The sequence below is a fragment of the Nansenia antarctica genome, assembly GCF_963989245.1.
Source record: "Nansenia antarctica genome assembly, chromosome: 6".
Classification (NCBI taxonomy): Eukaryota; Metazoa; Chordata; class Actinopteri; order Argentiniformes; family Microstomatidae; genus Nansenia; species Nansenia antarctica.
The window spans coordinates 68,530,833-68,543,332 of NC_137676.1; the positions used below are offsets into that span (position 1 = coordinate 68,530,833).

The 12,500-nt window shown below is 45.2% G+C and overlaps 1 protein-coding gene across 1 annotated transcript in view; it reads left to right on the forward strand.

The window, feature by feature from the left end:
* Positions 1 to 7,159, forward strand: part of uba6 (ubiquitin like modifier activating enzyme 6) — a gene marked incomplete at its 5' end in the record, with an annotated part of 19,778 nt that extends 12,619 nt beyond the window's left edge. Inside the window, 3 exons of the mRNA XM_080534814.1 lie at positions 1 to 9; positions 2,054 to 2,148; positions 4,499 to 7,159. The exon at positions 1 to 9 is cut by the window's left edge and continues 79 nt beyond it. Coding sequence (XP_080390940.1) covers positions 1 to 9; positions 2,054 to 2,148; positions 4,499 to 4,646 — 252 coding nt within the window. The 3' untranslated portion in view covers positions 4,647 to 7,159. The remainder of the gene's footprint in view (positions 10 to 2,053; positions 2,149 to 4,498) is intronic.
* Between the last annotated feature and the right edge of the window lie 5,341 nt (positions 7,160 to 12,500).

Consider the following 12,500-nt stretch of genomic DNA (forward strand, 5'->3'; position numbering starts at 1 on the left):
GGCGTGAGGGTGAGACGCACACACACACACGCACACACACACACACACACACACACACACACACACAGACACAGACGCACACAGCTGAACTATCTGTAAAGATGCTACAATGCTAGCTATGACAACTAGGCCTGTTTCAGCCTTCAATCTATTCAGAAACACACACAGACACACACACACCTTGTATGGCAAATATAACACATTCCCATCATGTACTTTCCTTTCAGGTGATATTGTGAGTGCTGTAATGTTCTGACGATGCATACAGTATGATATCTGGGTGGTGTTTAATGCATTGATTCTCTGTTGCTTGCACAAATACTGTCCTACAAAGCTAAAATACAACAACGTTTATATAGTTCTATAGTGTTTATATTCTTTATACAGCATAGTGTTTTTATATAGTGTTATATGGTGTTTATATAGTGGTTATAGTATGTAGCGTTGTATACGTATAGTGGTTGTATTATATAGTGTTGTACAGTAAAGGGGTTATATAGTATTATGTAGTATTATATGGTGTTTATATAGTATTATATATTCTTGTATAGTGTTTATAGTATTATGTAGTGTTTATATAGTATTGTGTAGTATTATGTAGTGTTGTATAGTATTATGTAGTGTTTATATAGTATTATGTAGTATTATGTAGTGTTTATATAGTATTATATAGTATTATGTAGTGTTGTATAGTATTATGTAGTGTTGTATAGTATTATGTAGTGTTGTATAGTATTATGTAGTGTTGTATAGTATTATGTAGTGTTTATATAGTGTAGTGTTGTATGGTATTATGTAGTGTTATATAGTATTATGTAGTGTTTAGTATTATGTAGTATTATGTAGTAGGGATGCACCGAAATGAAAATTCTTGGCCGAGGCCGAAGCCGAATTTAAGGAAACACTTGGCCGAATACCGAATACCGAATACCGAATGTGTATCGGCAGTTTTTAATTTTATCATTGCATAAACTAAATACATTTTGCTTTTTATTCATGCTTCTCAAAGAAAGAAATTGAGATTGAAAAAAAAGAACTTTTATATATAACTTATTATAACTAATTATCGTGGGATTTAATCTCTACTGCTTTCCAGGGTTCAAGTTAATGATATTCATGATTTGTCTCTACATAGGCTTCAGAAAGTATTTAGACCCCTTCACTTTTTTCACGCTTTGAATAGATTTGCCATCAATCCACACACAGTACCCCATAATCTAAGTAAAAACGTTTTTTAATGTTTGCAAATGTATTAAAATGTAAATACAGAAATACCTCATGTACATAAGTATTCAGACCCTTTGTCACTCTTAAAATTAGGTCAAATGCTAAATGTCTTCAACAAGTCATTCAACAAGTTGAATTGAGTCCACCTGAGTGTAAGGATAATAGTTCATGTTATTTCAGAATGAATATCTTTTGTTTTTATAGTCTCTGGTTTGCATAGAAACCACCGCATGATACAGCTGCATGTCATAAACTCGTGTAGAACAGCTGGGGAGTCTGAATATGTTTTCAACAAGGCAACAACTCTGCTTCTTCCGCTACGACTGCTAAGCTAACTAGCTAGATAAGTGTAAGGTTGCGTTCGTAAAGTCGCTCTGAGAGCGCTGGAGCGCACACTGGGCCCGACGTCATAGAGAAACCGAGTCATTTGATTGGACGAGAGGCATTCCACGAGTGCTGATCGGATTTCCTGAGTGAATTTACGAACGCAGCCAGTTTTGAAAGCGCGTCGCCTCGCGCCGCGCGCCTGTTGAGAGTTATATTTAATTGTATTGCGTCATCAAAACACGGCCACTATTCGGTGGTGAACATTCGGTGTTTTCACACATTCGGCCGAATACCGAATGTGCTTTATTTTGCGATATTCGGCCGAATACATTCGGTGGCCGAATGTTCGGTGCATCCCTATTATGTAGTGTTGTATAGTATTATGTAGTGTTGTATAGTGTGTATAGTATTATGTAGTGTTTATATAGTATTATGTAGTATTATGTAGTGTTGTATAGTGTTCATCTAGTGATTATATAATGTTGTATTGGTTTTCCAGGAGAAGTATGGCATTGAGCCCACCATGGTGGTCCACGGGGTGAAGATGCTGTACGTTCCTGTGATGCCTGGCCACAACAAGAGACTCAAACTGACGTGAGTCTTACTGTCCTCAGCTATGATCACTATGAGTCTTACTGTCCTCAACTATGATCACTATGAGTATGACTGTCCTCAACTATGATCACTATGAGTATGACTGTCCTCAACTATGATCACTATGAGTATGACTGTCCTCAACTATGATCACTATGAGTATGACTGTCCTCAACTATGATCACTATGAGTATGACTGTCCTCAGCTATGATCACTATGAGTCTTACTGTCCTCAGCTATGATCACTATGAGTATGACTGTCCTCAGCTATGATCACTATGAGTAGTGTTGTTCCGATACCATTTTTTGATCCCGATACCGATACCTGACCGTGCAGTACTTGCCGATACCGAGTACCAATCCGATACCACGGCGTTTGAAAAAACAAAACAAAAAAACATGTTTTTTGAGCCGCATACTCACCTTGATGTAAAATTATTGCTAACACTTAGTCTGGCACTGCTCAAAACCTTTGTAAAACAGGAAAAAATACCAACAGAGAGTGAATGCTATAGAACTTTTTTTTATTGTCTACCTGGTATGGTGACAAGAAAATCAACCCCTTATAAAACCTGAAATGTGGCTCTCACAGATGCCAATCAGTGCAATATCCATTTAAGATATAAAACAGTCGTAGTAGTAGTGCAACAGCAAGTTAACATTTACAAACAAAATAACTTTAAGATATAAAACAGTCGTAGTAGTAGTGCAACAGCAAGTAAACAATTACAAACAAAATAACTTTAAGATATAAAACAGTCGTAGTAGTAGTGCAACAGCAAGTGAACATTTACAAACAAAATAACTTTAAGATATAAAACAGTCGTAGTAGTAGTGCAACAGCAAGTAAACACTCAAACCTTACTTCTGATTAAGCAGCATCACTGGCAGATTAGCCTTGAGAAATACAAGCATCTCAGCGTTTTTGGCACTCAGCCTGTTCCTATTATCATCTAAAATATGTCCTGCTATGCTGAAAAGTCGCACGCTATCTACACTTGTGCAAGGTGCACAGAGGAAGACCTAAAACTCTCGCGCTAATAGTTGTTGTTGCTATGGGCCTTAGCCTAGCTTAGTGACTTCCTGCTTGCGGGGTCACATGACGTCGCTGAACACTACCTACACTACGTTCGTGAAGTCGCGCTGGAACTCTGACCAGCACTCGTGGAACGCCTCTCGTCCAATCAAAGCACTCGGTCCCTTTATGACGTCGAGCCCAGTGTGCGCTTCGGCGCTCTCGGAGCGAATCGACGAACGCAGCAAATGCCGTATGATATTCGTGGTATTGAAAGTCCTTGCGTGCGTTCCTCCGTGAGGAATTTCTTTTGAGCAGACATTACAAACTGCATATTTGTTGTCTCTTTCCGACACTGTGTAAATTTGGTATCGGGTGTTATTATTTGTTAGTACTCGCCGATACCGATACCAGCATTTTTGTGCGTATCGGTGGCCATGCCGATACTAGTATCGGTATCGGAACAACATTAACTATGAGTATGACTGTAGTCAGCTATGATCACTATGAGTCTGACTGTCCTCAGCTATGATCACTATGAGTCTGACTGTCCTCAGCTATGATCACTATGAGTCTGACTGTCCTCAGCTATGATCACTATGAGTATGACTGTCCTCAGCTATGATCACTATGAGTATGACTGTCCTCAGCTATGATCACTATGAGTATGACTGTCCTCAGCTATGATCACTATGAGTCTGACTGTCCTCAGCTATGATCACTATGAGTATGACTGTCCTCAGCTATGATCACTATGAGTATGACTGTCCTCAGCTATGATCACTATGAGTATGACTGTCCTCAACTATGATCACTATGAGTATGACTGTCCTCAGCTATGATCACTATGAGTATGACTGTCCTCAGCTATGATCACTATGAGTATGACTGTCCTCAGCTATGATCACTATGAGTCTTACTGTCCTCAGCTATGATCACTATGAGTATGACTGTCCTCAACTATGATCACTATGAGTATGACTGTCCTCAGCTATGATCACTATGAGTATGACTGTCCTCAACTATGATCACTATGAGTATGACTGTCCTCAACTATGATCACTATGAGTATGACTGTAGTCAACTATGATCACTATGAGTATGACTGTCCTCAACTATGATTACTACGAGTCGTCGACTCGAACTTCTTACCAACCACCCTCACAATCAACTTGACTCCTCTCTCCTGGTTCAGTTTGATTCTCCTGATTCTCTCCCCTGATTCTCCTGACTCTCCTGACTCTCTCTCTTGACTCTCTCCTGATTCTCCTGCCTCTCTCCTGACTCTCCTGGTCCTCTCTCCTGATTCTCCTGGTCCTCTCTCCTCCCTGCAGGATGCAGAAGCTGATCAAGCCGTCGGTGGAGCGCCGCTACGTAGACCTGACCGTGTCCTTCGCCCCCGAGGTGGACGGGGACGAGGACCTCCCGGGCCCCCCCGTCAGGTACCACTTCTGCCGCGACGGGGACGGAGAGGGACCCTGAGACTGACCCCCACCACCCCTCCCTCCCTCCCTCAACAACCCCCCCCCCCTCCCCTCCGAAACCCCATATATTAGGCCCAGAGGTTTTCCTTACTCAGGAAAAACTCCAGGCCCAATAACCCGCCCCCACGCCCCTCACCCTACTAGAGCCAGGATGGGCAACACAACTGGTCTTAGATTGGTGGTTGTGCAGGCTTTTGTTTCAGCCCTCCCCCAACACACACACACACACACACCCCTGGTCCAACCAACGCTACAGTCAGAAGACTGGGATTTAGTTGGATCGGGAGGTAGTGCCAGCCCCCAGCAGCCCCCATGGCTCCTCCCCCCCCAGAATAAGCTGAGGAGGGATCATCACAGGACTGCCACCCAACGTCAGAAGTTTCCAGAACCTCCCAGCGGTCTCGGTTCCTCGGGTACTGCTGCGGAACAGGAGCTGAGGAGAACCGGCGACTGAACGGGAACCGTACCCGACTGTCCCATACCTCCGTGTACATCCTCTATGACGTGAAACGCTGTCTTTAATCCTTCTCTGTGTCATACTAGTCCCCCGTCCCCCCTACTGCCCCGCGGACCACTAGGCGAGTAAGCACTTGACTGTGTACATAGTTTCTCTGTGTTCTGTTTTCTACTCTGGTTTAACGCATAGCTCTGTCTGTGCCCCGATGCCTTAATAACCTTGTTGTGTTTGTGACAATGATTCTCCGAGTGAAAGCAGTATTCTCACACACACACACACACACACACACAATGCCCCAGATTTTCTTTTTTTAGGTAACACCTTGGGTAGGGAGAGTGAAGAGATACACAGAGAGAGAGAGAGAGAGATAACGAGAGAGAAAGTAGAGAGAGATGTGGTGAGTGAAAGAGATCAGCGATGCAAAGCAACAACTTTTGAATCTTAGTAGGCGGGGATCGGGATCCCATCATCCAATAGGGAGCTGCCTTTCCTTCCCCTTAGAATGCTCCCATTGGCTACACAGTGTTTGCCTGACTCCTCCCAGGCGACATGGGTCCGATCTCAAAAGTCTCGACTAGATTCCTCGTGTCCTCCTCGAATCCCATTGGAGGAGAAGGTCTGAGAGGAGGGGGCGTCCGACCACGTGACGAATCAAGGAAAGACTTTTGAGATTCGTTGTCGTCCCCCCTCCCCCTTTCGACACGGGTTAGTACACTGTTGCACATGTTAAGGGAAGGAGCGAGAGGTGGCCAGACTGAACATTGGGAGAACCACCAAAGATTCCTTTCACTTCAGCGGTTCGCTTGAGTATCGTTTGCGGATCACGCGTTCGACTGCCTCTGAAAGCATAAACCATATCCATTCTTTTTTTTATTTAATTCAAATTTTTTATTCTATTTTCCCACCCACCCCCCAAACATAGGGCATTGCTCTTAGACAAGAAAGAGAGAGAATGTATGAATGACCATCAGCGACAAGTGAATCAGTGAAGTCAGCACAGAAAGAGAGCACACAGACAGACAGATGGACATATATATATATATATACAAGTTTAATGCTCCATTGTTGTTGAGACGACAGAGTGAAGTGTCCTCTCCAAGTGTCCTCTACAACCCCCCCCCCCCATATCAACACACTCCCGGTGTCGGCCAATGATTTTAAACAAATCTTACGTTACGGATATTGTTGTTGTTGTTATTGTTATTATTTATGGATGTGTGTCTACTGTCCATGACGTGTATTTATTTCTAAATCTGTGATTTCATTTTTACCACGAGGTGTGTTGTGCTACGTTAGGACTGTGTTGACTCCCCGCGGCGTGTAGAGACGACCGGCCGCTGTGCTCTGTTCACAACCCCGTTCAGCAGAAGAGGGGTGCGTCCCAGTCGGCTAAAGTGGCTTCCTCCTTTCGTCTCCTGTCCCTTTCCTCCACTTGAATCACTATTCTAGTCAGCAGACCGAGACAAGGGAAGGAGGTTTAACCACAGGTTGTTGAGATGCCTCCAATGATACCACAGGTTGTCAGGGCTGATTCCATTTCAATTCAGGAAGCAAGCTGACATTCCAATTCTTAGTTTAACTCATTGAAGACGCATAGAGAGAATTGGGAATTTGAATTTGACTTTCCCTGAATTGACTGAATCGAAATGGTATTGACCCCCCCAACCCTGATACTGCACTGGCAGAACGGCCCCAGTTCCACCCCCCCAGTCCTCACAAGCCTGGAGACGGACTGACTTGATAGTTTCATGCAACGTTGAGCTTGTTGCTTGCAGCCAGAAGTGACGACAACAAAATACTGTCTTAAAGCAAACCTAGTTGTTCTGCTGCCGCCATCTCCCTCCCCCCCTCCCCAACCTGGCCGACTTTCTTTTGCACAGAAATTCTTAATATCTACCATGATGTCGATAGTTCTCGCGCAATGAATTATGATGTCATAGGATGCATACAATGTCAGATCTAATGATGTAACAATATGAGTGTGATGATGTTCATTCTTGTGACAGACAACTCAACCCAACGGTCCAATAAAAAGTGCGTTTTCAGGACATCTTAACAAGCAAACTGTGCAGTGATCTGTTCTCTCTCTCTCACTCTCTCTTCATTCGTCTGTTTAGTTAAGTTAATTCTGTTCCCCATTATAGCTGCATAAACGTAACATGTTGCATACTGGACCTTGACATGTCCTCTCCAGCAACAGGTAGGCTTTCCAGGAATGTTTGTTTGGTGATCCGGGAGGCTGGTGGAGGTAGAAATCGGAGGACGGGCTAATTGTAATGGAATGGAATCAGGAGTGGTATCATTCCTTTCCATACAGTGAGCCCCGTCCTCCGATTTCTACCTCCACCAGCCTCCCCTGGGTTCTACATGTGACCTGGTGTGAAATGGAAGGATGGGGGACTTCATGACTTCCAGAATAGGTGGAACTATATTTATTTATTTGGATTTAATCCTAAAATAATAATAATAATAATAATAATAATAATAAAAAAGAAAGTGACCCAGTGGCTTATCAATCAGGATGGTCAGTTGTCATTGGTGCATTGTTGAGTCAAGCCCACTCCGACTCCTCCATCCTGATTGGTTCAGTTGTCCTGGAGGCGGGACTGTGGTGGTGGGGAGGTCGGCGACACAAGGATGACCCCCACCCCCCTCCACTCTGCTGTTTATTTGGGTGGTCGTGGTGGGGGGGGGGGGGGGGGCTGTACCCACACTGACATCGGGCACCTCTGATGAGAAACACAAGATATCATCATCAGTCATTCAGGCTTAACGGTAGACTCTGGGATGTGACGTCACACCCGTGAACACAGAGCGACCTTCGTCAAGAGCGTCCACTTGTTTCAAACCCCTCTGACATAAGAAGGTAATTGCTTTCAATTCTCTCAGTCAGTTGCATCTCTGTTTTTGAAGCTCTGGTAGCGTCGTTTTGTGCTAATTTTTGGACGGACATCTTGCCCTAGAGTCTTTCTTTAAGTCAAAGTCAGCTTTATTGTCAATCCAATATATGTACAGACATACAGAGGGCTGAAATTGCGTTTCCCTCTCATCCACGGTGCATAGCAAACAAAACCAATAAATAACAATGTAATACGAAGATTAAAAAATAACTATATATACAAAAATACTAGATAAAAGATTTTAAATGTGCGGTACAGTGTACAGGGGTGGAATACAATATGAACAATGACAATAGTGCAATAGTGGTAATTGGCTCAGTAAAATAGACACTAGAACAGCCATGGGTGGGGTCATTTGACCCTGTGTGTAAAAACATTTTATCTCTCCTCTCTCTCTCTCCTATATCTTTGCACTCGATCAAATTTCAGTACCCTCATTTCATGACTTTTCCTAGATACAGTATGTGTGTTCTACCACCCAGTATCCTTACATTTCCAAAATCACATCAGGATAAGCTATTATAAAGCTATTTTGCAGTTTTTCTGTGTAGAAGGGAGGCTAATTTACAAGACGGCCAACAAATGGTCGTAGTGTGTAAATAGCAGCTTTCCATTGTAAAGACTATGGTCATTTGACCCCTCTTTGACCCCTCTTATAGTAGGTAAAAAAGGCACGGCTGTTCTAGTGTTAGAGTATTATGGAAGAGGAGTGAGATAGCACAGTGTGTGTCATGGTAGAGTGATGCGAGTTACCAGGGGAGGCTGTGGCGGAGGTAGAAATCGGAGGACGGACTCATTGTAATCCACAGAGTGTATGTGGCTCCATGCATTACAACAAGCCCCCGTCCTCCCATTTCTACCTCCACCAGCCTCCCCACAATGTGTGTTACTCACCTAGGTGTGTGTCCTACTGTTGCAGGTACAGGTGAGTGTTGTAGGTCTGGAGGTCTGGACGGAGATACGGGCGTAGGGGCTGCCTGACCTGAGACAGGAAGTCATGCACCACATCCTTGAGACTGGGACTGGTCACCTGATCCAGGCAAACAGGAAGTAGTTAGGCCAAGTCCAGAAATAACCCCCTAGCCCCCAACCATCTAGGCTGTGTCTGTCTGTACCACACGTCTTTGACACCATTCCTCATTTCGTTCTAGGCATTACAATGGGCCCCGTCCTCCGATTTCTACCGCCACCAGCCTCCCTTGTACTATACTGTACATCGTTCAGACGTGTATGACATATTGAGGGGCGTGATGCAGAGTGGGCAGACTTACTGGTGTGTTCAGGTCGACCACGAAGCCTGCTGGGCCTCCCGCTCTCACCTTGTAGTGCCTCAGCACTGGACCACCACTGAAACAACAGCAGGGGAACAGGTGTGTGTGTGTGTGTGTGTGTGTGTGTGTGTGTGTGTGTGTGTGTGTATGTGTGTGTGTATGTTACCTACTTGGAGTGCCCAGGAGAACAGGTGTGTGTGTGTGTGTCTGTCTGTCTGTCTGTGTGTTACCTACTTGGAGCCTGTGTGTTTCACAGTGAGGGCCCAGGAGAACAGGTGTGTGTGTGTGTGTGTGTGTGTGTCTCGTCCCTTACCTGGAGCCTGTGTGTTTCACAGTGAGGGCATAGCTGTTGCTCTCAGCTGACGGGCGCAGGATGACGTCACCGTACTCTGGACTGTCCATCAACATGTGCTCCGCCTCCTGGCGGGACACAGGGTAGAAGCACCTGCAGCCATGACAACCACAGCCATGACAACCACAGACAGACAGAGGGCGCATCTCATTACTCTAAAGTAGCTAGTAGGAAATGAGGAGAGGAGACAAGGAGAGGAAACTAGGATAGGAAGCCACCCTCGACGACGGAGACGCCCCCCCAGGTGCGTCACTCACGGTGGCACGGGGAGTTCCGTGTTGCTAGGAAACGTGTGTAGACCGGGACTCGGGGTGTCGTCTGAGACGGCTGGCATCATGGGATGGCTGGTCCTCCGACGCTCCTGATCCAGGACTTCCTCCAGCCGTAACCTCTGACCCGGAAGTAGCTGCAGCTGGGAGGGAATCTGCAGCTGGGAGGTGAACGGTGTTCAGTAGTCAGTTCAGTCTGTCGACATTTTCTTTTTTCTTTGCACTTATATAGCGCCTTATTCTCTGTGTGTGTGTGTGTGTGTGTGTGTGTGTGTGTGTGTGTGTGTACCACTTACCATAGCCACAGTCAAGATGAAGCACCTCCACTCCTCTCCTGCCTCCCGACTGTCCACCTACCCCCAAAAAACAAGAGGGCAGACTAGTAATCTAGACTAGTAGTGTAAATGTATGTGAAACTAATGTCTCAGACTACAAAGGGCGCGGCTGTGGCTCAGGTGGTAGATCCCGTGTCCAATGATCGGTGGTTCGATCTCCGGCTGGCCAGGTATAAAAAGAGCTGATGCATAATAAAGGTTATGATATTTGTTGAAGTGCCTCTTGCTAAGATGTTTCTAAGACGATAAATAATATCACAGCACTGATTTATCAAGTGTATAGGCTATTTATACGCATCAAATTACTTGGTCCCTTCATGACGTTGACCCAGTGTGTCGCTCCGGCGCTCTCAGAGAGAATTTAGGAACGCAGCCTAGGCCAATCATGATAGCATAGAAACATCACATGCACAATCACGTCATTCCCTAATTCTAATGGGACAAATTGGACAAATTGTGCATACATAAACAGATGTTCTGATTAATCATTAGCGGGCCAACACGCACGCAGCATTACACACCACAACTGAGCGTCATCATTTCGCAAAATTATCATCTATCCATTAAGAGCCCTTGGGCCTTTTTTTAATCTAAAATTGTATATAATAGACTAGTAATTTAGACTAGTAATCTTCCACAGGAGACTAGTATAGTAGATTATAACCAGTCACCTTCCCAGTGACCAATCTCAACCCACACTTTATACAGTATGAACCATACCTAGAGACCCCCCCCCCCTCTCACTCTCATTCTCTTTCTCGGTCTCTCTCTTCTTCCCTCTCTCTCTGTCTCTCTCTCTCTCTCTCTCTCTCTCTCTCTCTCTCTCTCTCTCTCTCTCTCTCTCTCTCTCTGTCACCTGGAGACAGACTGGCTGGCCAGGGAGGGTGAGGGTGTAGATACATTGGTCTTGTCTGGAACATGATTGGTCCAACTCTACCCCCCTGAGACCCTGCAGCTCCAGCCTCTGGGAATACTAGAGAGAGAGAGAGAGAGAGAGAGAGAGAGAGAGAGAGAGAGAGAGAGAGAGAGAGAGAGACAGAGAGAGAGAGAGAGAGACAGAGAGAGAGAGAGAGAGAGAGAGAGAGACAGAGAGAGAGAGAGAGAGAGAGAGAGGGAGAGAGAGAGACAGAGAGGAAGAGAGAGAGAGAGAGAGAGAGAGAGAGAGAGAGAGAGATGGAGCAGATAGAGAGAGAGAGAGAGAGAGAGAGAGACAGAGAGAGACAGAGAGAGAGAGAGAGAGAGAGAGAGAGAGATGGAGCAGATAGAGAGAGAGAGAGAGAGAGAGACAGAGAGAGAGATGGAGCAGATAGAGAGAGAGAGAGAGAGTGAGAGAGAGAGAGAGAGAGAGAGACAGAGAGGGAGAGAGAGACAGAGAGAGAGAGAGAGAGAGACAGAGAGGGAGAGAGAGACAGAGAGAGAGAGAGAGAGAGAGAGAGAGATGGAGAGAGAGAGAGAGAGAGACAGAGAGATGGAGCAGAATAGAGAGAGAGAGAGAGAGAGAGAGAGAGACAGAGAGATGGAGCAGATAGAGAGAGAGAGAGAGAGAGAGAGAGTGAGAGAGAGAGAGACAGAGAGAGAGACAGAGAGGAAGAGAGATGGAGCAGATAGAGAGAGAGAGAGAGATTGAGAGATGGAGAGAGAGAGAGGGGGAGGAATAGTTGGAACATGGGGGAAGAGGGAGGGAGAAGGTTGGAGATGGGGATGGTGACAATGGAAAGACCGATGGAATACACAGATGAGAGAAACAGGCACAGAGAGAGAGAGAGAGAGAGAGAGAGAGAGAGAGAGAGAGAGATGGAGCAGAGGGAGAGAGATGGAGAGAGAGAGGGGGGGGAATAGTTGGAACATGGGGGAAGAGGGAGGGAGAAAGAGAGAAAGAGGGAGAGAGAGAGAGAGAGCACTTTATCAGTGGATTTAGCGTGGGCCACGGGACAACAAGGAAGTAGGAGACTTCAGATAAGAGCCACATCAGGGGAGGTGGAGGCTGGTGGAGGTAGAAATCGGAGGACGGGCTGATTGTGATGCATGGAAGGGAATGAGGAACGGTATCAAACATACAAGACACAAGATGTATCTTATCTTATTTGTTACTCCGGTTATACAAGTACAATAGTGTGAGATACTTCCGCTGTGGAAAGAGTAAAAAATAAGAGGCAAAAAACCCAACAACAACAAATCATGTGTTTCATACCATTCCTCATTCCATTCCATGCATTACAATGAGCCTCTGATTTCTACCTCCTCCGGCCTCCAATGACCAAAACTGTA